Below are 25259 nucleotides of genomic sequence, written 5' to 3'. Positions count from 1 at the left end.
CTGTTCTTAGCTTAAGAAATCATACCAGGGCCCAATTTCATAGAGCTGCTAAGCAGACAAATTTGCTTAGCATGAAATTTCTTCTTTGATAAAAACAGGATTACAAAGCAAATTTCCATTTGTTGCATACTGCTTGTTACTGGTATTCAGCTGTTGTTTGCTTATCCTGAAAATCACGTGGAAATTCGGTTGGTTATCCTGTTTTTATAAAGGAAGAAATTTCATGCTAAGCAATCTTTTGTGCTTAACAGTGCTATGAAATTGGGTCCAGAGGGGTAACAAACTCTCAGCCAATAATAGTACTTCCTCTAACATGAGTATGAATAACTGTGAGCCAATGACAGTCCTTCGTCTGACCAAATGAGGGCACTTTTTACATCATTTACAAGGGGTCTTCTTCTTAGTTCAAATCAAATACACTGAGGCTGGACAAGTTCAAAGTCTTACTTTATTTTGCTTATAAGCCCACCTACTGTTGTTTTTTTTTATTATAACTTTACTATATATTTGTTTTCATTTGTCCATTCAGCTCTCGTCACCTGGCATCAGGATCATCATTTCCTGAGGGGTTCACTAGCCTGAATTATATTGCAAATGATAAAGCAATGAATAGCAAAAGCTGTCAAGTTTACATTACTGTCCAAGGTAAGATGCTTGTACCAAAACCACTATTGAATCAGTCATTTAAGGCCGGCGCACACTATGACGAATAGTGGGTTACTGCAAGCTCTGTTAAGCTGCGAGTTGCCATTTTGAATTTGCCGCCAATCATCGTGTGTTGCTGTCAATTGTTGCTGACAAATCTGCTAGCCGACCGAATGATGTATTTTGCTCTTGGGCTAGATGATTGAATTTTTAATAAATTAATAATAATTTAAAAAATAAATAATTGATATAGTTAACATTTCCACTATGCTATTATGTCTGTCAAAAAGAAAATATTCCAGGTTTGCAAAATGATTTTTATGTTTCATTCTATGATCATGATAGTTCTTCGCTGCTTCACTTTGGAAGCCCCAGCCAGTGGATCTCTCAGTAAGTGCCCAAGTGTTATCTTGGGCTCCACATGTAACTTCTCATGTAATGAGGGGTACAATCTACTTGGTGATGAGAGTAGGACATGCGAGCAAGTCAAGGGCAAAGTAGCTTGGTCTGGTGCTACTCCATTATGCAAACGTAAGATTTTTATCAGGTGGCTTTAGTTTTGTAGGTCTCCCTCTTTTAGTTTTGTCAGTTGGTTTTAGTTTTGCAGGCCTGTGATATGTAAGATTTTGTCAGTTGGTTCAAGTTTGCAGGCCCGTGATATGTAAGGTTTTGTCTGTTGGTTTTAGTTTTCAGGCCCTTGATGTAAGATTTTGTCAGTTGTTTGAAGCTTTGCATGGTGTGGAGAAATAAGAAGAAACTATAAATAAATAGTAAACTTGCTTGTACAACCATGTTTAAATCTCTCAGGGTGAGTGTTGGCTCTTTGGTATCAACGTTTCGAACAGTATACTCTGCTCGTCTTCAGAGCAGAGTATACTGTTTGAAACATCAAGACCAAAGCAGCTCTTTTCAGAGCCAACACTCACCCTATGAGATTTACATAGGAGTGTCCAATGCCTCAAAGTTCTAAAATTGAACAGCCTACATGTTCTAAAGACTTCATCCTAAGCAAAGAACATACCAGATTTTAGAATACTGATATTTGAGTATGGAATAATTTCATTATATAAATACAGTCGGTTAATTTTAGAAAGTTTTATTATAATAATCATTTTTAGCAGTCTACATGTATTTGGTTTGCATTGTTGCAGTTGCTGTCTGCATGTATCTACTGTCTGTGAGTTTTAATTTTTGTGTATGATTTTCAGCAATAACTTGCCCAGCTTTGGCTAACGACGAGAAGGTGATACGCTCTGGCTGTCGTCATTTCCCACCAGCCTCCGAGTTCCTGGGCACCACCTGTTTCTGGGACTGCCCATACGGATATGGTGGACTTGGTTCCTCACAGTCTAGATGTCGTGCAAACGGCGAATGGGATATTGTGGATTTCAGATGTGAAGGTAAATGGTTGTTGTTTGTTGAATTTGAATATACAAGTGCCCTATATCATTTTACTCGATACTTTTTGTATCTACATCAATGAATTGTTTGTTAGTATTTTTACGTCGGATTTTGTGAAATGCTCAGATCTTTGTAGAACACTCTAAAAATACATGTATGTATGTGTGGAAGTATATAAGGTTTGAATTTTAAACATGTCTTTTGTATTGGAAAATAATAATTTAAAAATCAAATTTTTAAACACTAATTTCAGAACGTCAATGTGAACCATTAGTTCCAGCAACCGGTTTAGAAATAGTTCCAGCAGAATGTCTAATCTCACCAGATTATAATGATGAGTGCTCTTTACGCTGCTCCAAGTCTGGCTACACAGTGAACCTTCTATACACCAGTGTCATTTGCCTTGGTAGTGGAGATTGGTCGCAGAATATTACAGAAATCAAATGCATTGGTAAGAATTTTAAATAGTTTGTTAGTTTGCATCAGAGATACAGAATATAAAGTTTCTTTTAACCCTTACATCAGTGTGTGTAAATCACTGTATACTCGGTACTTTCTTGAGTTTTGTGAAAGAAATCCACAGGCAAATCACCCAAGTGGGACTCGAACCCATGACCTAGAGCAGATGTCTTACCACTAGACCATTGCGCTAGCCCTTGAAAAATGTTAATGAAAGAAATTACAGAAACTTTTGTGTCATGGTGGGATTGAAAACTAACTTGAACATCTTATGGCACAGATCTTAAAAGCCTTTTTATTTGCAGGTTTTCTTGGAGAAATCAAATTTTTTCTCTTTAAAAACAGTAAAAATGGATTTATAGAGCACCTTTCGTAAGCCTCACTTTTACATTTATGAGCAGTAGATAAACAAAACTGCTTGATACTCTAGCTGTCGCTCAATTTTATATGCATTCTATAAATAATAGCTGTTTAAGTTTTTGAACTGTACCTGTTCAAAAACTAATTTACCAACCTCATGAAGTATTAAGATTTTAATTAAATATTTGGTGCTTAATAACCAATCATGTACACTTTCTTTTCATATTCGAAATTCTAGATTATGAAAAGCCACACTTCACCACGTGTCCAACGGATTTCACCACATACCTCCCAGAAAGCTCATTAGAGGCGACTGTACAGTGGAAGGTATTAGCAACAGATAACTCTGGTGAAACACCATCTGTAAAATGCAGCCTACAACAGCCAGCTTTGCTTACTGAGGGCAACCATTACATCAATTGCACAGCAGTTGACACTGCAGCAAACCAGGCATACTGTAACTTTGAAGTTGCTGTGAAAGGTGAAAAATGTTGACTTTATAGTTTGACTGACTTCATTTTTTGTTTGGTAATCCCACTTAAAGTCTAACTTTGATTGATAATGGAGTTGTAGCAGTCTTTGAAACTTTGCGTGGTTAGAGTACAACATGTATAACTAGGTGAGGTTTGCTGTAGCACCATGTGCAAATCTCTTTGGAGTAGTGTTGGTTCTGATAGTTGTCTGAAAGGAGTTGTCAACCACCGGTTCTTCTTTGAATCAACACTAATACCTAAAAGAGATTTACACATGGTGCTACCTAACATGCATAAAATAACAAATCTGAGAAAGTTTTGACTCAATTGGTCAACAAAGTTGCAAGAGAATTATAAAAGAAAAAACACCATTGTTGCTTCAAATGCCTAAAAAAGGCTTCGAAATATTTCAGTTTTGTACTATTAACAGCTACCCATTGCTTGTTTACAGATGGGTTTTTATGCTAACAATTATTTTGAGTAATTACCTATAGTGTTCAGTGCCTTTATGATTATCAGTTTGTGTATTAACCACAAAGAAAAACAGGGGATGCGGTTCTGACATTTATTTATGGAATTAGTGAACTTGTGAACACCTGAAGAAATTCTGTTTGTGGACACAATTGACGGTTTGGAAGCTTCTGAATCTCAATGTGAATTATTCAATTTCTGACAAATGCGGGGGCAGTCGTTGTGGTAAGTCTATTGTGATTCACATTACGTCAGCCACATATTTTTGTTTACCTGGTGTGCTGTGTTTGTGTGTGTGTGGAGTAACACCAAGCTGCTATTAAATTGCTCCATTACCTAAATGTTTTGTTCCTATTGAATTCTTTATTTAGTACGTCGATGTCTTGAGCTTAATCCACCAATCTTTGGCGAGTTCATTGGATCGTGTAACAACAGTTATGGTAGCACTTGTCGCGTTCGTTGTACAGATGGGTACGTTCTTAATGGGAGGGACACGGCTAAATGTTCAAGGGATATTAACACCGGATCAATGTCTTGGTATCGGGACAGTTCACGCCCAACTTGTCAAAGTAAGTACATCTGGCAGTTTTGTTACTTTTGGGAGAAATAAATGATAGTTTTTAATCTGAAAAGCTTACTTATTAAAAAATACCAGTACTGATTCCTCAAAGAGAATTTCTTTCCATCTAAAATGTTGTCAAAAGCTAGAAAACAACGTTTTGAAGACCCCACAAATGACCTTTTCATATTTCAATTGCTGCAATCAAAGTAAATCTGTTATGAGGAAACAAAATTCCGGACAAAACATACATTGGTTTTTTATTGCTTTGAATTTTAACAAAATGTTGGAGGGAGGAGGGGAACAACTGAGAAAAAACCCTTGAGGCATAGAAGAGAACCAATGCACAAGTCTACTCATTAGTGGCATTAGCCAGGAATCGAACCAGTGGTGTTGGAGGGGCTTTCTGCACCAATATAATGACAATATCAAAGTCTTGTATAGCGCACGAATCTACCAACAAGGTCAAGGCGCTTGGTAGACATTTTTACAGAAAGGTAGGTTATTGAAGTTAAGAATTCTGAGATCCATTTCATAAGGGTTTACAAGGCAGCCACAGCCAGGAACACCGGGGCGAACTTCTTCTTTTTTCGATAAATGCACTGCATTCTTTTATGTGCGTCACACAACACATGGGACCAGCGGCTTTACGTCCCATCCAAAGGACGAAGTAATGGTTAGGTGTCTTGCTTAAGGGCTTAAGTGTCACGACTGGGGCTCGAACCCACACTCTGCTGATCAGAAATACCAGAGTTTGAATTCGGTGCTCTTAATCGCTCTGCCACGACACTTCCACTAGCCACCCATACAACTTAAAAGAACATGTGCGTAGAAGCATGACGGTGCAACCTGTCTTATCCAGTCAATATATTTAGAGATCAATGGTTTTGTCATCATTAGAGGTCTTGTGTGTCATTTTAAGGCAAGTGTAGGTGCTGAATGAAATAGTAATTTTCACAACTTTCTCTTAGTTGTGAAGTGCTCTCCCTTGCTGGATGTGGTCCCTGAAAATGGTGGTGTGTCTCCTGCTTACTGCCAACAAACTTCTTCATTCTTTGGCACAAGTTGTCAATTCTATTGCAATTATGGATTTGAGTTGATTGACCCCATGAGTCAGATGATAGTGTCGTGTCAACCTGATGGATCATGGAGCACAGACATCAATGATCTTCAAGTAAAGTGTAGAGGTAGGTCTTGAATGTCCAAATTGTACAGTTAAATGTAAAGTATGTTGTCGTTTTATATTTTACCGCCCCCGGTGGCCCTTTTAATTATCCTACTTTTGCATTCAATATTGTGACATCTTATTGTTCTATGCAAAACCACCAGACAAACATTGCATCAACCAGTCATTCAGATATGTTTACTATAGATATAATGTGTGAAAAGTTAAATTTATCAGTGTACTTTAGTTCAGTCCATTAACTCTTTTATCAGTGCTTGACTTGTTTTTGTGTTTTGAGCGTAAGGTTAAAGTGTATCTTGCTGAGCTTTAATACTTTGGTACATCCTAAGTCAATAGTATGTTTTAAGTTATATTGCCCTCTTGTAATAATGGGACGTACATGTACAATTGGAGTACATAAGCAAACATTGCACGTACAATAATGGAATACATCAAATAGATGGTACGTGTGCGACCTTGGCACTGAAAAGTTAAAAGTGATACTTAATAGTGTTAATAGTATTCATAAAAAGTAGTGCTGGGCAAATAGTGAAATTTTGATATTCGGATACCGCTGGCCAATTATCCGAAATTAGACGGATATTCGAATAGTTTTTTAGCCGCTAGAGGGCGCTGTTTGTTTGTGAATGAGATCGTATGGGCGGATTGATATTAGTTTTAGACAGTGTCACTCGGTTCATTCATAAAAATAACCGGATCTAATTTAAAGATGGCGATTTGCTTTTTTCGTTTGGTCGTGATTGACTCTACGTGAAGGAAAACTTTCGTAATCTTTGAACAAATTACGTCAGAAATGTCATTGTTTTAACTCTTCACGGAGGTGAGCATAGTTAAATACTTAATTTATGCTGTTTTATGCTGTCTTAATAGAAGTTTCATAAGGATTCAGACAAAACATTCTTATCAGTTGTCGCCCGACGTCCGCGGATATTCGGATATTAAAAGAATATCCGGTTACTTGGTTGTCATGACAGAACTATCCGGTTTATAAATAGGTATTCGCGCCCTATGCGAATATCCGGTTAAGAAAAAAAAGGCATTCGCGGTTACAGATAAGAAAACCTATTCGCCATTAACCGGATATTCGAATAATTCGCCCAGGCCTAATAAAAAGGCGTTTCTCCATACCTTGTATGAATGTTTACTTTATACACTGAATTTTGTATAGATTTTTCAAATTAAACAAGGTAAAACATCTTTCATTGAAATGGCATTTTTGTAAGACTCCTCCCAGCACAATTTTGTTTTCATTTCAAAAACATTATGTTGTTTTATTTGAAAAGATATCTTGCAGCCCTACCTGACTAAATGCCCAGGATCCAAGGTGGCCTTTATGTCTGGTGAGACACTCGGGGTCAATGTATTCTTCACTCTGCCCACCGCCTTGGACAATTCCAACGATAAGCTTACCGTGGTGAAGACACCGTCTAATATTGATTCTCCATACAACTTCACTAAAGACACCAATGTGTCGTATGTGTTTAGCGATGCAGCTGGGAACAGCGTGGAGTGTTTTTTCAGAGTTGAAGTTCAAGGTGAGAGGGAAACCAAGGGCTTTCTTCAAACTTCGGCGAGGGCTCCAGCCACTGCTTTGGACTTTACTTGTTGTTTGAAAACACCGTGCAAAATGTCAACTGATAAATGTCCAAAATAATCAAAATGAGCCAAAGCCGCAGCCCAAACCAAGGTTTAGAAAACCACTAGTGTTAGTTTCTATGGCATTTCACTGGCAATGTTTATAGATAGCCCTGTCACTGTTTTTTGGGAGACAACGGTTTATCCCTCTTTTTTTATAACAATCACTATTGGCAGTCACCCTTTTTTGTCAATATCTTTGTTCAGGGGCGCCTGTAGTTGGCGGCTTCTGATTAGAATCCCGCTTTAATTAATTTGTATTTGTTCAATCAAATTGTTTTCAAATTTACTTATTCAGTTTCCCTTGTTTGGTTTATTACTTTAAATATTTAATCACAAGTTGTATGTCTTCCCCAGACCATTTTATTGGAATTGAATCGGGCTACAGTTTTTTGGTAAACTTGTTTAATTCCAGGCATGTATGTCCTTGGCTTTTGTTTTTGTTTGTACTTTGTAAGCGTTTTCATGCAGAATAAGAATAATAATAATAATAGTGATAGTGATAGTGATAGTGGATAGTGGATAGTGGATAGTGGATAGTGGATAGTGATAATGATAATGAGTATTAAGACAGGACTTTAACATTTAGAGCGTTAAAAACCATTAGCATTAATGTTTAAATAATGTGTCCTTGATGAGTTTTCTTTTCATACTTCCTTTATTTGTAAACTTTAACTTATTAACTTATTTTTGTTGTTTTCTTCTTTGCAGATGACTATTCACCACTTGTTGAATTTTGCCCTGATGACATCAATATAACCACCACCACAACAAAAACTCAAGTAGTCTGGCCAAAGGTAAAGGATACAGATTAGTTTGTCACTTGGACTTCAAATATGGATGCAATTTATTTTGCTTTTAATGTTTTGTCAGTAAGCAAGATATAATTAGTCTCTCTGTAAAAAAAACACTTGTTTTTCAGTTACAAAGCATTGCAAAGTTTGCTAGTTTTTATGCTATTGTGGTCGGCTGATATCTTTCTACTCCAAACTTGAAACCATGCCGAACTTCAGTAGAAGCCACATGATTTGTGGCAGGGAGTTGGTCGGAATGGACCGATCCGGCCTGTCAATCAAACTGTGCGCGTAAATTGGGCACGCGCGGCAGAATCGTGCAGAATGTCATTGGGAGTGCTCGGCGGTTGGCGGAGCTTAGTAGAAACCGGAATAGTCCATTCTTAATTTGGTTACTGCAAAACCGGTACAGTGGAAGTTCATGTCAAATTTGTTCCTAAATTTTGTCATCGCTTGTTTAATTTTCCTTTATGTTTTGTCAAAGTGTTTTAATTTACATTGTAAAACATCTAAGAAGTCCCATATCCAAGGAGGCTGAAGGTCTACTATTCCATGAGCACACAAGTGATAACAAATATATCTTTGCGTCATGTTTGCATGGTTTACAGGAAAGTGCCCCATGATGTATTATTTTATATCAATTGTTATTTGCAGCCGATGTTCCGTGAGTTAACCGGTGATAAATTGAATATTTCACCCAGTCATCGCAATGGGACAGAGTTCCCTCAGGGCACTTTTAATATTCTGTATACTGCAACCAACACAGATAACAGCAAGACCAGTTTGTGCAAGTTTACAGTAACAATAAGTGGTGAGTGTTGACTGAGATTGAATATTGATTACTTGATTGCCTGCCATGGTTGATGTAAAAAGCAATTCACCCCTAATCTTTTTTATTTTAATTTTTATGTATTTTTTATTTGTATATTTATGGATACAAACAAAATGACCAGCAGCAGTTGCTGAAAGGGTCACTTAACAATGGTAAAAAAATAATCTTACAAAAATTACTCCAGAACTTTTGCACCAACATGGGATCTGCTCAAGAAATCTTAGCATTTTGCATGTTAGAAACAGGGATGCCAGTTTTCCGGCTATTGCCGGAATTCCGGCTTTTTCAAATTTTCAAAAAAGAAAAAAAAAAACTTTTCCGGCGCTCCGTAGTTCATCTGGCCGGAGAAAATATATTTTATTGAAAACAGATTTCCTGCGTTCCGTTTTTCATGTGGCCGGAGAAAATATAAGTTTTGGAAAAGATTTCCCGCGCTCCAGATTTCATTTGGCCGGAGAAATATATTTTATTGAAAACAAATTCCGGCGCTCCGTAATTCATCTGACCAGAGAAAACCCGCTGTCAACTCAACCACTTCCAAGATGGCCGGTATGAACTAGTCTTGACCTAAGGCCTCAGCGATCAACTAACATAAATTGCAGTACACACTACACATGCAGTACCAATCATTCACGCCTTGAGGCAAGACTATTTTAAATGCAGGAAAGCGCCCTCTGTTGTCCATTTTGTACAGGCCCGTGAAAAAGCAAAATGGCGACCGATGGCGACCGACGGCTTTGTAGCTTAGAGATATTTTTTTCACGATCAAAAAACAAAATTCTTACAACCGAAATGTAGCCTGAAACTTTTCAAATTCCCTTTTAGCTTACACTGTAGAGTTTTATGCATCTTTTGTGGATTTTAAATTTATTTTGGAAGAGTTGACGGCGAGTTGGCGGCACCAAGCGAGTTGACGGTAAGTTGTTGGACCCTCCCAATAATGTGCGTTGCTGACACCGATCGAAAAATTTAATAGCAAAAGAAGTTTTTTTATACAACCGATCCTCACATTACGAACCCATCAACATGGTTGACAAAAATATAAGACTATAAAGGCAGAAATAAGAGGGTAAGATCGTCAAAAAATGACGTTTTGAAATTTGTGATATATAAAAACGGAAGATTCAAGACTAAAATCAGACTATGCCTGCCTTTTTTGCAAGAGAGGGGGGGGGGTCAGAATTTTCTTTTTCTTTATGTTTTATTAAAAAAGTTTTATGTTTTTTATAGTTTTATTGGTCTGAGGGAGGGGGGGCGGTGACCCCTTTTCCTTCAAAAAAAAATTTCAGGCTCTGAGGGAAAGAGCCACTGGCATCCCTGTAGAAAGAACTTGCCAGGCTTTGAACAAAAGGCCTTGAAAGACTCTTTGTGGCTTCCTTTCTTTAGGTCATTTACTTATATGGCGGGCTTATGGTCGACAGCCTTGTTAGTTGTTATACTAATAATACTGTCAGAAAGACACTCCTTGCATTATAGCAATATTAGCAAGGTTTTTTCTTTGATTATTTTTTGCAACTTTGATGACCATTTGAGCCCCAATGACTAAATTATTTAAAGCCCAAAATTTAAGTTTAGCTCAATTTCTTTTACATTTAATTAGGGACACGTTGCCCAAAACTGGAGCCACCAATAAATGGTGCGACAGCATGCCATGAGTTTCCACTTGGAGAAGGTTGCACCATGCTCTGCAATGAGAATCACGACATTGCCAGGTCAGATAAATTCAGCGTTAGGTCCTTGTTGTGTTTTTCTGATGGAGTTTGGTTTCCATCTGGGAAGTTTCCTGATTGTACTGGTAAGTGTATATTTAACAGGTTTTTTAAATTCTCTTTCTACAAATCGAGACATTTTTATGAGTAGTCTGTTTTATTGCATAGAAAAAGTGGCAAGTCCACAGTGTACGTACATGATAGTTGTCGTGTACATTTATAATAGTTATTGTGTACGTTCTTGCTAAGAGCATTGGTTTTTTTATTCATTAGGCCGCACTACACTTCCGTACTTTCCTGAGTCATGTGTAAAAATAAAAAACATACATTTTCGGTCTGACTTCTATCCATAAGATCACTGAGTTTTCTCAATCACATGATGTCAATTTCCTATCCTGTAGTTGGCATTGGTTCCTGCAAACAATTCAATCAAATGATATTGTTCTTTAGCCTTGCTTTCGTAATACCTTTTGACAATGACTAGATCAAGCTAGCCGAAACATTGCGACCATACTTACTCCGCGGCAGTAAAAATTATAACGAGAAGTTTCGTTGATCCACTAATATCTAGAAGTAGTGAGTAGTCCCTGAAAATTTCCTACCTTCCGACCAGGACTTAAGTGGTCTCTCGAATTTCGAAAATCTACTCCGCGGTAGTAGAATATAAACGCAAGACCTAGTTTCCAAAGAACTAAATCTACACAGCTAGAAAAAGCTAGAAATGTGTATACATATATGTACATTCTCAATTGATTTTTGTCAGGTCAGTGTAAAATTGGTTTTGTATCACCCCCCAAAAAAGCGGTAAGCTAAACATCCCAGATAAATTTGCATACTCCCTTATGTTGAGTTAAAAAAAAATTCTCTTGTATCATGGGTACAAGTTTAATACAAAAGAAAAACAGGGTGAAATACAATTTGTGTTTAAGTGCTTTTCTTTTAACACTAGAAGCAAAATGTTTAACATTGCATTTCCCTAATCCTTCAAATCTAGGGAAGAAACGACCCCTTGGCTCCAAAGTCTTAGCTTCAGTCAACTACTTCAGCGGAGACTGCTCTTCAGCTGCAGCACAAACACAGATCGAAACTCAATTTGTTACAATTTTTACCACGTCAACTCTATTCCGTCGAGTTTGCTCTGGAGCGTGTACAGTCGACAATGTGATTGTGACTTGTGGTCGAATACGTAACCGAAGAAGCATACAGGAGTCCCCTCTCAACTACCCTACCTCTTTAGATCTCAACGGTACTATCAACGCGGTCAGAAAGCAAGAGTTTACTGAGCATGTGCACAAGTGGCTGACTGTTTTAAGGAACAATGGGACGATTCCACGAGACACTCATGATGTTCGACATCGCCGCTTTGTGACCTCTAAATCGCGTAATCAATTAAACTTGCGTATTCGGCGTGATGTACATATGACACATACAATCAGTATTGAATTCAACACAGTCTTCACTATGCCAAATATGTCTGACGGAACAGTTGGAGAGGATAAAATGTATGACATAGTGGACTCTCTGATTAACATGGCGAATGACGGTGAGCTGGGTTTGTCCGTACCTGACTTAGAGATTGATCCGCAGCCAGACGTTTCTTATGAGGAGCCTGAATTGTTATGCCCCCATGGATTTAGTGCTTCACTGACGTATTCTTGTGGTAGGTTAAATAAGTCCAAGTTGCCTAAAGATCTTTATCATGCTCCCTCCATCTTGGTAGAATGAATGCTAATAATCATTTTGCAAAAAGGAACCAGACTTTTTGCTCTTCCAGCCTCAGTTTGGTAACATTGATATCAATGAGAGGAATTTAAGATGGCTGCACCATGATAAAGATCTATAGAGACAATCTACATGATTGGTCATCATCAAAACAAATATTTTCATTAGTTCAAATCTAAAAGCTCACTAATTATTATGTACATACCAGCACCAATCCCTTAGAGAAATATTTCCATCTGAAAGCTCACTGATTGTAAAGTTCATACCAGTACCAAGCCTCGAGAGAAATATTTCCATCTGAAAGCTCGCTGATTGTAAAATTCATACTAGTACCAATCCTCCAGAGAAATATTTCCATCTGAAAGCTTACTGATTTTAAAGTTCATACCAGTACCAATCCTCCAGAGAAATATTTCCATCTGAAAGCTCACTGATTCTAAAGTTCATACCAGTACCAATCCTCCAGAGAAATATTTCCATCTGAAAGCTCACTGATTCTAAAGTTCATACCAGTACCAATCCTACAGAGAAATATTGCCATCTGAAAGCTCCCTGATTCTAAAGTTCATACCAGTACCAATCCTCCAGAGAAATATTTCCATCTGAAAGCTCACTGATTCTAAAGTTCATACCAGTACCAATCCTCCAGAGAAATATTTCCATCTGAAAGCTCACTGATTCTAAAGTTCATACCAGTACCAATCCTCCAGAGAAATATTTCCATCTGAAAGCTCACTGATTCTAAAGTTCATACCAGTACCAATCCTCCAGAGAAATATTTCCATCTGAAAGCTCACTGATTCTAAAGTTCATACCAGTACCAATCCTCCAGAGAAATATTTCCATCTGAAAGCTCACTTTTTCTTAATTCTTAATTTTGATCATACCTGCAGTACCAATCCACGAGGAAATTGTTCAGTCTGAAAGTGGTTTTATTTTGCTGACTCTAGTGAGGCTCAAAATACTTTCTCAATGTCACACTTACGGTTAGCAAAGAATTGGCGCTTACTGAAACCGAAAATGATGCGCTTGTGTCAAGTGTGTTTCACAGGTTAGCAAGGAGTTTTTGCTTTTGTGCTAGTGTACTTCATGTTCCTAGGCATTCTGTGCTTACAAAGCTAGCCCAAAATGTTGCCGCTTGCTAAGTAAGTGAAGATCAAAAGCACAGAATTCAGCGGTGAGCAGATCCATGAAATTGGGCTCTGGTGTTCTGTGAGGTTGATGGTGGTCTATGTGCTTTTATTTTGTTTTTTTGCAGTTGGCTGTCCTTATGGGATGTTTTTTGACAACAGTTCAAAGACCTGCAAGGAATGTGCGATTGGGGAGTATCAAAATGAAGAGGCCCAGTACAACTGCAAAATGTGCCCATTAAGAACCTCTACCATCACAACAGGCTCCAAGAACCACACCGACTGTTTGGGTAGGTTGTGTCCGGCTGAGTGGTTAATAGCATAGAATTCAAGTTCCGGTGGTTATAAGTCATTACAGTGTGTGTTCAAATCCTGGTCATGACACTTGATGTGCATGTCCTTGAGCAAAGTGCTTTATTATAGTTGCTTCTCTCCACCCAGGGGTATAAATTAATACCTGCCTGGGAAGAGGTTGATATTGTGTATGAAATTATTTCTTGTTTAGTATCGTTATCTTTGTTAATTTCTGTTTGATGTTTTTTATTATTTTTTACATATGATATTGACAAACGCAATTCAGTTTTTAACTGTGAGAAGTCTTAAAAAAAAACATTTTTGAATTTACTTGAATTGAATGAAAAAGCCTCTGGAGCGCCATGTCACCTCAGGGCTGAGAAAGATTAAAGGAATGTTATTGGCCCAATGACTAGGGCACATATATGTAAAGTGCATTTGAGGCGTTATAGTAAAATCCACTATTAAAGAACTTTTGCTACATTTGAACCCTCTAGAGACCATAGAAGCCAAAAGTGGTTTGTACCAAGATGTCTGCAAAATTTGACCTACTTGATATTCAACTAAAAGATCATTGTAAAGTTTGTGTCAAGAATTGAGACAAAAATACAAGACAAAACTTGTGTTTCATTTTATTCTTTTCTTCAGCTGCATTTTCATTTTGGGAGCAGGCATGGGGCAAAGAAATAATTATACTTGACCAAGGAAAACGATTTCCAAGAATTGCATTTACTGTTCTGTATGTTAAATAATGTACAGAACCATACATTTATGTATTTTTCAAATAGTCCTACAAGAGCAGGCACTATAAAGAGGATTTCATTGCAAAACTGAGCAAATCCTGCAGTACGGTATTTTTACTTAGGTTGCATTATGTGTTGATTATCAAGTGGTGCTGAAGGTACAATGGGTTAACGTAGGAACACTTTAGGAGCCTATATAAAAAAAAAAACATGTTGCATAGACCCTTTTAAGGGGAAGGGACTCAATGGGGCCTTCATGAGTCCCCCCCTCCCCCATCCCTTTGGGTATGCCACTGCCTCTCTTGGTGTTTTTTTTTATGTATGGGAAATGGGAGGTGCTAGGATTACACAAGACTTGTATTTTTTGTTTGAATTCATGTCAATATTTCTTCACCATGCATTCACAGGAATTTGTCCAAGGGGTCAGTTTTCAATCTCTGGACTAGAGACATGTTCAAAATGTGCCAAAGGGTCCTACCAGACCCAGGAGATGTCAACCAAATGTCACCAATGTCCAGTCGGTCAATCAACGGCCAGAATCGGTGCTACTGAATCAGCGGAATGTATCGGTAAAGCATAGTTTCATTGGGCTTCTCTGACGATTTGTGTACACAGTGTCCATCTGTATTTTTAATGTCTTGAAGTCTCTATTCAAATTTTTTCTCTACTTATATCTATTTTTTTATTGATTAAACAGTTATTTTATGACGATGAAAACTGGTTTCTTAATTTTAAACATACTTTACTTAATTTTAATTTGTAATTTTGTTTACTTACCTGCCTTACAACATCCTATTACTAATGGTACAATGTAACTAAACTTTCAACATAATGCCATGACATGAGTATCATGTTTAGCTCAACACCATTTTGTTAAAGTGCACTGAAGAATAAATACTGAGAATGTTTATTTACCAAGAATGGGTTGAGGGGATGAAAGGAGACTAGCCAAATCCAGTATTCACGAAGAGGTAAGATTGATATTATCTTTAAATCAGTCTTAGAAACGGTGTGATATCACAATACAAGTCACTATGGTGATACTATTAACAACTCTTAGATGAATCTTAGTGCTTTTTGAAATCCAGCCCAGGTCCCTGATACTCCAAAAGTTCTTTGTAGGTATTTTTTTGTTCTCGTAAAGATCTTAGGAGTTTGTTCCATTAGTGCTGTTTACTATAATATTGACGTCTTCTATAGCACTGGTATCCACGAAAATGCTTGGGCGCTTGCTCCAATAATAAAGTTTTTCTGTCAATATCTCTCAATGGTGCACAAGTGTTTAGGTGAAAAGGGGAGCTGCAAAGTATAAAAACAGCAGCAGATTAAGCAGAAATCCCAATCTCCATGGAATTAGGAAAAATGTTCCGCCAAAAGATGTGTTTTCGAAGGCTGTTTTGAAAATATTCATTGTCTGGATTATGCTCTTTTTGACATGATTGAAAGAAAGTTAATGCATCAGACATTATAAAAAGATAAACTTATTTTAAATGTTTGATGGCTGTTCATTTGGAAAACCTGAGAATCGTTGAAAATCTGATGTTTGTTTCTTTTGTGACTTTTAAAGGGTTTTTTGTAACACAAAACACAATGTCCACAGATTTAAACTTACACGGTTTGAAGATAATGGTAGTAGTAAAAACCTTCCCTTTAAATTATACTACCTGAGGTGCTTAATTTTTTGAGACATGTGTAGTGTTATGAAAATAATTATTTAAGCATGTGCAACGTTTTTACCAGTTATAATTAACAAAAATTATTTTCATGACAATGTTTTATTCATTTCTCAAAAACTAAAGAACCTCAGCAAGTATTATTTAAAGGGGTATCATTATCTTTAAACCATGTAAGTTCAATACAATTCTGTGGACATTGTGTTTTTGTGTCCTTCAAAAGGTACCCAAACCCTTTAAAGCAGAAATTGAAAATGAGCTTTATAAGATATCCTAGAGATATATCCCAAATTAAAAAAATCAAAAGTTAACTCTAAAGCGTTTTACTATATTTAGATCTCTGTTCAACGGGTACCTACTCCAAGACAGGTTTGCAGCCTTGTACGCCTTGCCCTCGTCATACCTACCAGCCAGAGGAAGGACAAGGATCATGTTATCCCTGCCCCATCCATAAAATAACTCAAAGCACAGGAGCATCAAGCCTGGATATGTGCCTGAGTAAGTGCATGAAATTACCAGCTCGTATGAAAAGGCTTTTATATTTGCTAATTTAAGGATCCTACAATATACATAAACTGAGCAAAGTTTGTTCTGAATAAATATAAAAAGGAGTAGTTTTTTTTTCAACAATGCCCTTAAATTCACTATTTGATAAAAGGAAGTAACTTTCTTTGCTAGCAGGAAACTATATATGGAAGGTTCAACTATTTATTTATTTAGTTATTTATATTCATTCATTCATGCATTCAGGCTTTAAAATTATCAAAAGCACACAGCAACAAAATACTTGAAATGTGTAAAATACATTACTAAAACAATAGGGACATACCAAAATACATAGAACAGACAGGAGCATACAGATTTTCTAAAAGCAAACCAAGATACTATCCAAACAAGCAAGTCCTTAAAGTAAATAAATCATAAAAACAAGCAATTAAAAAAGGTTGGCAAGAGAGCATTTAAAAATTACAAAATTATCTTGTTATTTTGCTACAGAGCAACTTTTGTGTAAGGATAGTTCATGTGTGAATGGTGGAACGTGTGTAGAACTAGGAGAGACTTATCACTGCGAGTGCCCCCATGGGTTGACAGGTCAGCACTGTGAATCAAACATCAATGATTGTCATCTTGATTCATGTTATAATGGTGGAACCTGCGTTGATAAACTTAATGGATTCAGTTGCTTATGTTCTGATGGATTTGAAGGTAAGAAAGTTGCCTTTTATGAAAAGTTTTAGGGGCTGGACAATCAAGGTTGCGCGTTGTCTTAGGACACCAGTGGTGGTGGCTGATGGACAGACGCTTTTTCCTTCATATTGTCTCTGCTGCAATTGCTATACATGAAAAACTTAACTTTAAAATGAGTCAAAAAGAAGTTGACCGGGATTGGTGATTTTTTTCAAAACAAACAAATGACACTCAAAAGCATATAATTTAACAAGCACTTTCTCCTGCTTATAAGAAAAATAGAAAGAAATTGATCATTCCTAAGAGGAGTCATGTCTATTTTAATCAAGTGACTCATTTTGCAAGCTGTCCACAGAATACTTGACAAAACAAATGAATGACTTTTTTATACCCTTTGCTACTTACTCATATGTTTAGATTTAGTCAAACTTTAACATATTCCATGGACAGCTACAAACATGAGTGCTTTCAGTAAAACAAGCATAACTTCTCTTAGAAAGGATCAATTTGTTTCACTCTTTTTTCCAAATAAGCCGAAGGGGGAAAAGAATGCTAAGTTCAATATTTGCAGTTTATTTTTTTTTTCGTTTTTAAATCATAAATCTTGAGTAACTTCTTTTTGACTCGCTCTGTTGATGTTTCCTTTAACATTGTATCCTTTTTCTCATTGTACTTATTTCAATGCACAGGTGATGACTGTTCCATTGAGATAAACGAATGCTTGAGTGACCCCTGTCAGAATGAAGGAACGTGTAATGACAAGCTGAACGGATTCAAATGCATATGTAATGATGGTTTCACAGGTGTCATTTGCCAAACAGACATTGACGAGTGCCAAGACTTGCCCTGTCTGAACGACGGGTCATGTATCAATCGTGAAGGTGACTACGAGTGTGCTTGCTTATCTGGTTCTACCGGGGAAAATTGCGAGACTGACATCAATGAGTGCCAATCTAATCCATGCCAGCATAACGCCTCATGCATCGATGCTTTTGGATTGTATTACTGTCATTGTGGTACTGGCTACTCAGGCAGCAATTGTGAGGAGGACATAGACTTGTGTGCAGACAACCTGTGTGCCAGCGGAGCAACCTGCCAGGACTTAGATGACAGGTATAAGTGTGCATGTCCCCGGGGTCGTGGGGGGGTACACTGCGAAACGGTGTTGGACCTATGCTATCGTCATCCATGTGAGAATGAAGGACACTGTTTACATTCTTCAATAGATGAGAGGGGTTATACGTGTGAATGTCGGACAGGGTTTATCGGAATGCGTTGTGAGATGAACCTTGATGAATGCCTAAGTGAACCATGTTCCAATGGAGGTACATGCCATGATCTTATTGGCATGTTTGAATGCAGCTGCACAGAAGGATTTTCAGGTGAGTTATATCAGTCTTACACAAGGTCTCTTAATTTCATCTGCCGGGATAAAGTATTGGTATTAACATTCAATCTTTAATTGGGCAGCCTACATAAATTGCATGCATGTATGTGTGCTTGTAGCACACTAACTTCTTACATATACTGCACGAACACATGCATCTGCTTGAAACGGCGACGCTGTGGGTAAAAAATAGACCATTGTTAGGTCAATACATGTCAAAACTGAGGTTTGTCAAAACTGAGTTTTGGACAGCAAATTAGTCTGGTTCCTTTCTTATATGGTTGAGCCAAGCCAGGCTACCGGTTTATCTCCAAGGCCGCATCGGTGCTTATTAATTCTAGCAACATATTGTAGTCCACAGCATTCTTCTGACGACAATCAGAGCATATACTGATCGAAACACGGAGTTGTCAACCACTTGTTCTTTTGTAACCAGCATTACTCAAAAGAGATTTGCACTTGTGCAACCGCAAACTTCACCTACTTATAAATACTCCAAGCATGCAAAGTTTCCAATCCTACTTACCTGTAATTATTATTTCAATTGCAAACAGGGAACATGGAGGATCAGCAGCATGTGTAACATCAATTATCCAATCTACTCACTGCATTGAATCTGCACAAATGGAAGCAGTAAATTGACACCAGGGCCCAAATTATTAGAGCTGCTTAAGCAGAAAATATTGCTTAACTATTTTCTGCTTAGTTGAAATGAGAAGGATACAAGTCACAAATTGTACATGTGATGGTATTTTGGCTGAGCGTCATTTTGTTGTGCTTTTTAATAGCTACTTTTTGTGCTTCAGCAACTCTACGAAACTGGCCTCATCAGGAGCCAAGCCCTTTGATTGTCATTTTCTTTGACTCGTTTTAGGACCAAGGTGTGAAGTTCATGTTGATTTATGCAGTCCCAATCCGTGTCAACACAACGCACCATGTGAAGATGAGGGGGAGGATTACTATTGTACATGCCCTGCCGGCCTCTCAGGGCAACACTGTGAGATAGAGTTAGATCTGTGCCAGTCCAGGATAACCTGTCTGAATTCGGGCACTTGTGCACCGCCCTCTAGTGGCAAACTCTGTTTCTGCTGGGAAGGATTTGGAGGTGAGTGAGATAGAAGCGTTTTTGTTTAAACCATGTCCAATATGGGAGACTTTGGGAGGCTACATGTAGGTGGCACGAACTAACCAGGTAAGTTTCCATTCTTTTATAGTTCAGTACATGCGCACATTACCAAGAACAATGGATGTACATGTACCTGGTAAGTCTGCTGCCACCTAGTGTCTCAAAAGTCCCCCATTGCAATTCCCTCCCTACTTAGATTCTCCTGAGACTACTGTGGTTATGATTTACTGATGAGAATTAACAGCTTTGATTACACTGATATGAGGGTTTATTTTTCATCAAACTCTTTGGTTATGGTTTAATTGTACTGACGAGAATTAACAGCTTTGATTTCACTGATATAAGAATTTATTTTTCATCAAACTCTCCATTGAAAGACCTGAGTATAACATGAACAGTGACTAGAAAAAGTCTTCTTATGCAGGTACTCCCCCCCCCACCCCCCATCAGGTAATGTCGGTGAACGAGCATGGCACCTGGATGTGAAAAACCCCACGTGAATGTGCCATACCCTTGATTAATGAGACTGTGCCTTCGATGACAGACTGTATCTTTTTAGGATGGGCTTGTTATTTACAACAGGGCTGTGATTTCTCTGTTTTTAATAGGAAATCTGTTATTTTTAAATCCAACTTATTTTCCTTTTTTTTTTTAACAGGTGAATATTGTGAAATCAATTTAGATGACTGTGCTGAGAAGCCTTGTATGAATAATGGCTTGTGTCTGGATGGTATCAATAGTTTCACCTGTAAATGCTGGAACGGATTCACTGGTACCCAATGCGAGATTCAAATCAATGAGTGTGAATCCTCTCCGTGTTTAAATGATGGTACTTGCGTGGATCAGACCAATGAGTACCAGTGCATATGTGCTCCAGGGTTTACAGGCACCGAGTGTGGCACTAACCAGGATGACTGCTTCGTGGGTGCCTGTGAGAATGGACAATGCCTGGATGGCGTGGCATCATTTAGCTGTGTATGCAGCAGTGGTTTCTCTGGTCGAAGATGTGATGTTGAGATCAATGAGTGCCAGTCCTATCCATGTGTAAACGGTGGGACGTGCCGTGACCTGGTGGATGGGTTCACCTGCGATTGTGCCAATGGATGGGTTGGTAATCAGTGTGAGATTAATGAAGATGATTGTCGAGACGACCCATGTGGATTTAACGGGCGCTGTATCGACAACCAGGGGTTCTACATGTGTAGCTGCTTTTTAGGTTTCACTGGAAGGAATTGTGAAACCAACATTGATGAATGCCAGAGAAATCCATGTCGTAACAATGGTCGCTGCATTGATAGGATCAACTCCTTCTCCTGCATATGCACAAAAGGTTTCAAAGGAACACTTTGTCAAATTAAGTTAGGTTACTGTCAACCCAACCCTTGCAAGCATGGTGGAAGATGCTTAGTAAGTGCCCATGACTTTCATTGTCAATGTCAGAGTGGTTTTGAAGGAGAGATTTGTGAAGTCAACAAGGATGATTGTAATGGACATCAGTGCCTTAATGGAGCAGAATGTGTTGATCAGGTACATGTATGCTGTAGTTTTTTAATTATTATTTTATTTCATTGCATTTATTTGTTCTTTTTTGTGAAGCCAATGCAAGGACTCTCAGAAAGTCAAACTTAACCAAGGAAGGAAGTTTCAGTTTTAGATTATGGGAGGAAAACCCCAGAGAATTGTTAAAGGGAAAACTCACACAGTCAGGCATCATATGAAGACCCAATGAACATGGTGCTTGCCCTGGTGGGATTCGAACTTGGGTTCCAGAGATGGAAGGAAAGGCAAGACACCATTACGCCAACCTGACCGCCTATTTTTTTAAGGTTTTGAACTAATGAAGAAGATTTCCAAGTTGGATGTGTTTGATCTGTTGTTATTGTTGTAATAGTTCAATCAATTGCTGATTTGTCCTCGTCATTTTACTCAGGTTAGCCACAGAGATGGTTTTTATTTCTTACAACAATTCATACAGTTTGTGTTCTGATTTTGTTGTAGATGAATCGCTATATGTGTCGCTGTACTCCGGGATACACTGGTCGTTTCTGCCAAACACAGTTAGATATCTGTGCTGCTGAACCTTGCCAAAATGGTGCACATTGTCTGCCTTCAGGAAATCAGAACAACCATTGCGAATGCGAGCCAGGTTAGTGTTACTGGTATCATCCACCATTTGTCTTAGGAAGAGAGGATATATTTCTAGCTTTTAAGAAATTTATAATGCAACCACTCAGTGATAATTTCATTAAATTGGTTGCTCACATATTTTTATAAATTCTAACCTTGTTTGATTTCGAATAAAAAAGGTTCAAATAAGAAAGGATGAGGAAAATGTTTTCACACAAAAAAAGTTTTAAAAAGAAAAAGAAAAGAATTGTAACTCAGTCCTCGGTTCTTTAATTCACTATTTTCAGTCATGTTTGTGTATAAATTCTTTAAAGAAAACATGCATTTGTTGGTAGTAGTCCTAGAATGGTGCGATGACCTGTGTTAATTTCACAGAAATAAGTATAATTTCTTTTAAGAGTTGTGTGTATGTGCATTGACGATTTTTTGTATATTTTTTTCTCTGTCTTTAAAAAGCAAAGTCATAGTTTTTCAGTGAACAACACTCTTGCTTTAAGCAACTTTTCAGATGGAAATATTCCTCAGGAAAAATCAGTGGTTTTAGAATGGTTTTGTACTCTTTGCTGCAAGGTTTTACTGGTATACTGTGTGAAGTCACAATCGACAACTGTCACCCAAACCCGTGTCTTCATGGAAGCAAATGCATCAATGGATTCAATTCTCACACCTGTAACTGTGCACCAGGCTTCACGTAAGTCTGCCAGCCAGCCGTTTTCTTCTATACATTTTTGATGATCTGGTTCCTCCTACAAGGATGTTTGAGCGTGAAACCAGGCTTTTCGCTTCTTCTCACCCTTGCACTTTAGCTTTGCTGAGATACAGACCAAAGAGTCATTCCATCAGCTTTACTCCACGCACTACATCTCTTTGGATCTCCTTGCCTGGTGCATGTTTCCCTCCATCCTACAATCTAGACTGTTTAAGAGGAATATCAATCAGTATCTTCAGACTTCCTTTCCCGTGTTGTTTTCATCTTAAATATTTCCTGCTTGTAGGTCCTTGCTAAGAGTGGATTTTAAGCCTTGCTTGGGGCAAACTTCCATACATAAAAAGTAACAAATAAATAATTTGTTTGTTAATTATTTTGTTTGTTAATTATTTTAGTTTAATGGAGTTGTGACAATGAAAATTATATATTTTTGGGGAATGTAGTACTAAGTGATAAATAATATGAAAGCACAATTATTTGAACAATATAATGAAGAAAACCAAAGAAGCAAACCTGACCTCAGCTTCCGGTTACTTGCAACAAATTCAGAATGTTTCCCCATGGATCATGAAACTTATGGAAACGTCGTTTGATTGTCCAACAAAAATGGCAAAGAGTGCTTTTGGCATGGGCAGGATAAACTTGCTCAATTTTTTTTTTTAAATAGGCAGAAAAGAGTTTTTAAAAAGTAAGCGAAAATAAGAGCAGCAAAAAGGCACGCTTTTACCCTCTAGCGCCCTCTTTTGAGCATAGCAGAATATTTTAATCACAAGTGTTTATGAATTTGTTTTATATATCCCCAGAGGTGTAGAATGTGCCATCAATGTAGATGAATGCAATAATCACAGCTGTATGAATGACGCCCAGTGCATTGATGGTATGAATGATTACCAGTGCATGTGTCGACGTGGATTCGCTGGTAGATTCTGTGATGAAGGTACAGTATTATCAATGGGCGAGGTGGACACAATTTTGTCAAATAATTTCCATTTGTCTGATTTATATGTTTTACAACCTAGTGATGTTCCTACTAGTGAGTTAATATTACCCATCCCCTACTAGAATGATAAAACTAATAAAACCATAGTTAATTCTTCCTGCGAATGCGAAACAAATTTTGGTTACGCAACAATTTGTAAATGCTCTCTTTCCAATTGTGACGCAAGAAATTCGCTTTGCACAAAGCATTCGCAAGAAGTATGAACCAGGCTTTAAGAGTAGGGAATCTTATGCCATTTCTTTCTTTTCTGTTATAACAGATTCCATGATTGACTTTGATATGGTCTTCCAGGACAACCTACCCAAACAGTTTGTCAGATTACAGCCTGCCATCAGCGAAACCCTGTCGGAGTTTACACTAAGTCTATGGATTCGTACAATGACATTAGAGTGTACGATACTCTCTTATAACATGCTGGGATATAGGGCCATAGAAGCAGCAGAGTTTGCCCTCAGAAGACCAGAGGCTTTGGAAGTTTATATCAAAGGGTAAATGAAATACATGTTTTTCATACACTCATTAGTTTTTATCTTTGAGCACGTTTGAGTTCATCATTCAATATTACATTTATTTCCAGCTTGAACAGTAAATATCAGAAAGCAAAGACAATATTGTGGATACACTGTCCTACTAAGCCAAAGCTTGTAGTGGAGTACCTGAAGGGAAAAGGAAGAAATAAATATTGAATGATTCAAATAATTAATTAGTTTATTGATTAAAGGAACACTACAGAACTGGTAAGAAAAAATCATGAAGATCACAGATTCACACGGTCTATAAACGATGATGATGATAGTAGAAAACATCCCTTGAAATATTTCTGTCTGAAATGTCATATTTGATGCGAAATAAATAATCTAATTTCCCGTTAAGTTATAAGTACAGTATGCAACTTTTCTGCTGATTAGCCATTTTCGAAATTTGATGTTTGTTTTCTCAAATGTGTACTTTAAAAGTTGAAAAATACACAGTACACAGTCGTTGTGCCTGGAACTTCCTTTGGGTGAGAGGACATCAATTGCATGCCTGCACAGAGGAATTGTTTTGCTTAGGTAGTCAAGTTTGTTTTCGTTCTCTTTTCCAAAGTGTTAAATTTTCATCCACGGTGAGTGTAAATGACAATCGCTGGCACCATCTTGCCATTATGTGGAACAACAGAGGCCACCTGCTCATCTACAAGGATGGGGTTTTGATGTTTAGGATACGCAATCGCAATGGGAGTGACGATCAGATTGAGAAAGACGGACAATTTCTACTGGGACAAGTGCATGGAACAGGCAAGTATTCTGATGCCCATGCCAAAACTATTGACTCGGAAATAGTCAAAGGATGTTAAAAGTGAAAATGTAGTTGATCTTAACAGTTATTTTCTTTGTTCCAATGGGAGACTTTCTGGGACGATAGAGGGCAGCAGACTTACCGGGTAAATCCATTGTTCTCAGAATTATGCGCATGTTCAGAACTACGTAAACAATGGAAATTTACCCGGTATGTCTGCTGCCGCCTAGCGTTGGAAAGTCTCCTATTGAGATCGCCCAGGTGGCTCTCGTGCATTCCTTTTATTACACAACACTAGGAGCACTCCACTCACGCACATGCATAATGTTTATAAAAAAGTTGGCTGCACCACACAAAC

At 37.8% G+C, this 25259-nt stretch overlaps 1 protein-coding gene across 1 annotated transcript in view; it reads left to right on the top strand.

Annotated features, from left to right (window-relative positions):
* LOC117297665 (sushi, von Willebrand factor type A, EGF and pentraxin domain-containing protein 1-like) overlaps nucleotides 1-25259 on the top strand; it is a 44860-nt gene that overhangs the window by 12192 nt on the left and 7409 nt on the right. Inside the window, exons 15-38 of the mRNA XM_033780812.1 lie at nucleotides 530-645; nucleotides 991-1176; nucleotides 1854-2045; nucleotides 2300-2497; nucleotides 3104-3346; nucleotides 4181-4378; nucleotides 5340-5555; nucleotides 6838-7089; nucleotides 7901-7986; nucleotides 8638-8794; nucleotides 10416-10610; nucleotides 11519-12184; nucleotides 13505-13666; nucleotides 14821-14982; nucleotides 16423-16584; nucleotides 17083-17292; nucleotides 17964-18656; nucleotides 19536-19766; nucleotides 20446-21314; nucleotides 21786-21933; nucleotides 22485-22605; nucleotides 23427-23560; nucleotides 23883-24111; nucleotides 24710-24900. Of these exons, the coding sequence (XP_033636703.1) occupies nucleotides 530-645; nucleotides 991-1176; nucleotides 1854-2045; nucleotides 2300-2497; nucleotides 3104-3346; nucleotides 4181-4378; nucleotides 5340-5555; nucleotides 6838-7089; nucleotides 7901-7986; nucleotides 8638-8794; nucleotides 10416-10610; nucleotides 11519-12184; nucleotides 13505-13666; nucleotides 14821-14982; nucleotides 16423-16584; nucleotides 17083-17292; nucleotides 17964-18656; nucleotides 19536-19766; nucleotides 20446-21314; nucleotides 21786-21933; nucleotides 22485-22605; nucleotides 23427-23560; nucleotides 23883-24111; nucleotides 24710-24900 (6017 nt within the window). The remainder of the gene's footprint in view (nucleotides 1-529; nucleotides 646-990; nucleotides 1177-1853; nucleotides 2046-2299; nucleotides 2498-3103; nucleotides 3347-4180; nucleotides 4379-5339; nucleotides 5556-6837; nucleotides 7090-7900; nucleotides 7987-8637; nucleotides 8795-10415; nucleotides 10611-11518; nucleotides 12185-13504; nucleotides 13667-14820; nucleotides 14983-16422; nucleotides 16585-17082; nucleotides 17293-17963; nucleotides 18657-19535; nucleotides 19767-20445; nucleotides 21315-21785; nucleotides 21934-22484; nucleotides 22606-23426; nucleotides 23561-23882; nucleotides 24112-24709; nucleotides 24901-25259) is intronic.

Source organism: Asterias rubens, chromosome 12 (genome assembly GCF_902459465.1).
Source record: "Asterias rubens chromosome 12, eAstRub1.3, whole genome shotgun sequence".
Classification (NCBI taxonomy): Eukaryota; Metazoa; Echinodermata; class Asteroidea; order Forcipulatida; family Asteriidae; genus Asterias; species Asterias rubens.
Note: the sequence above shows the minus strand (reverse complement) of the source record. Positions and strands in the feature narration are given on the sequence as shown.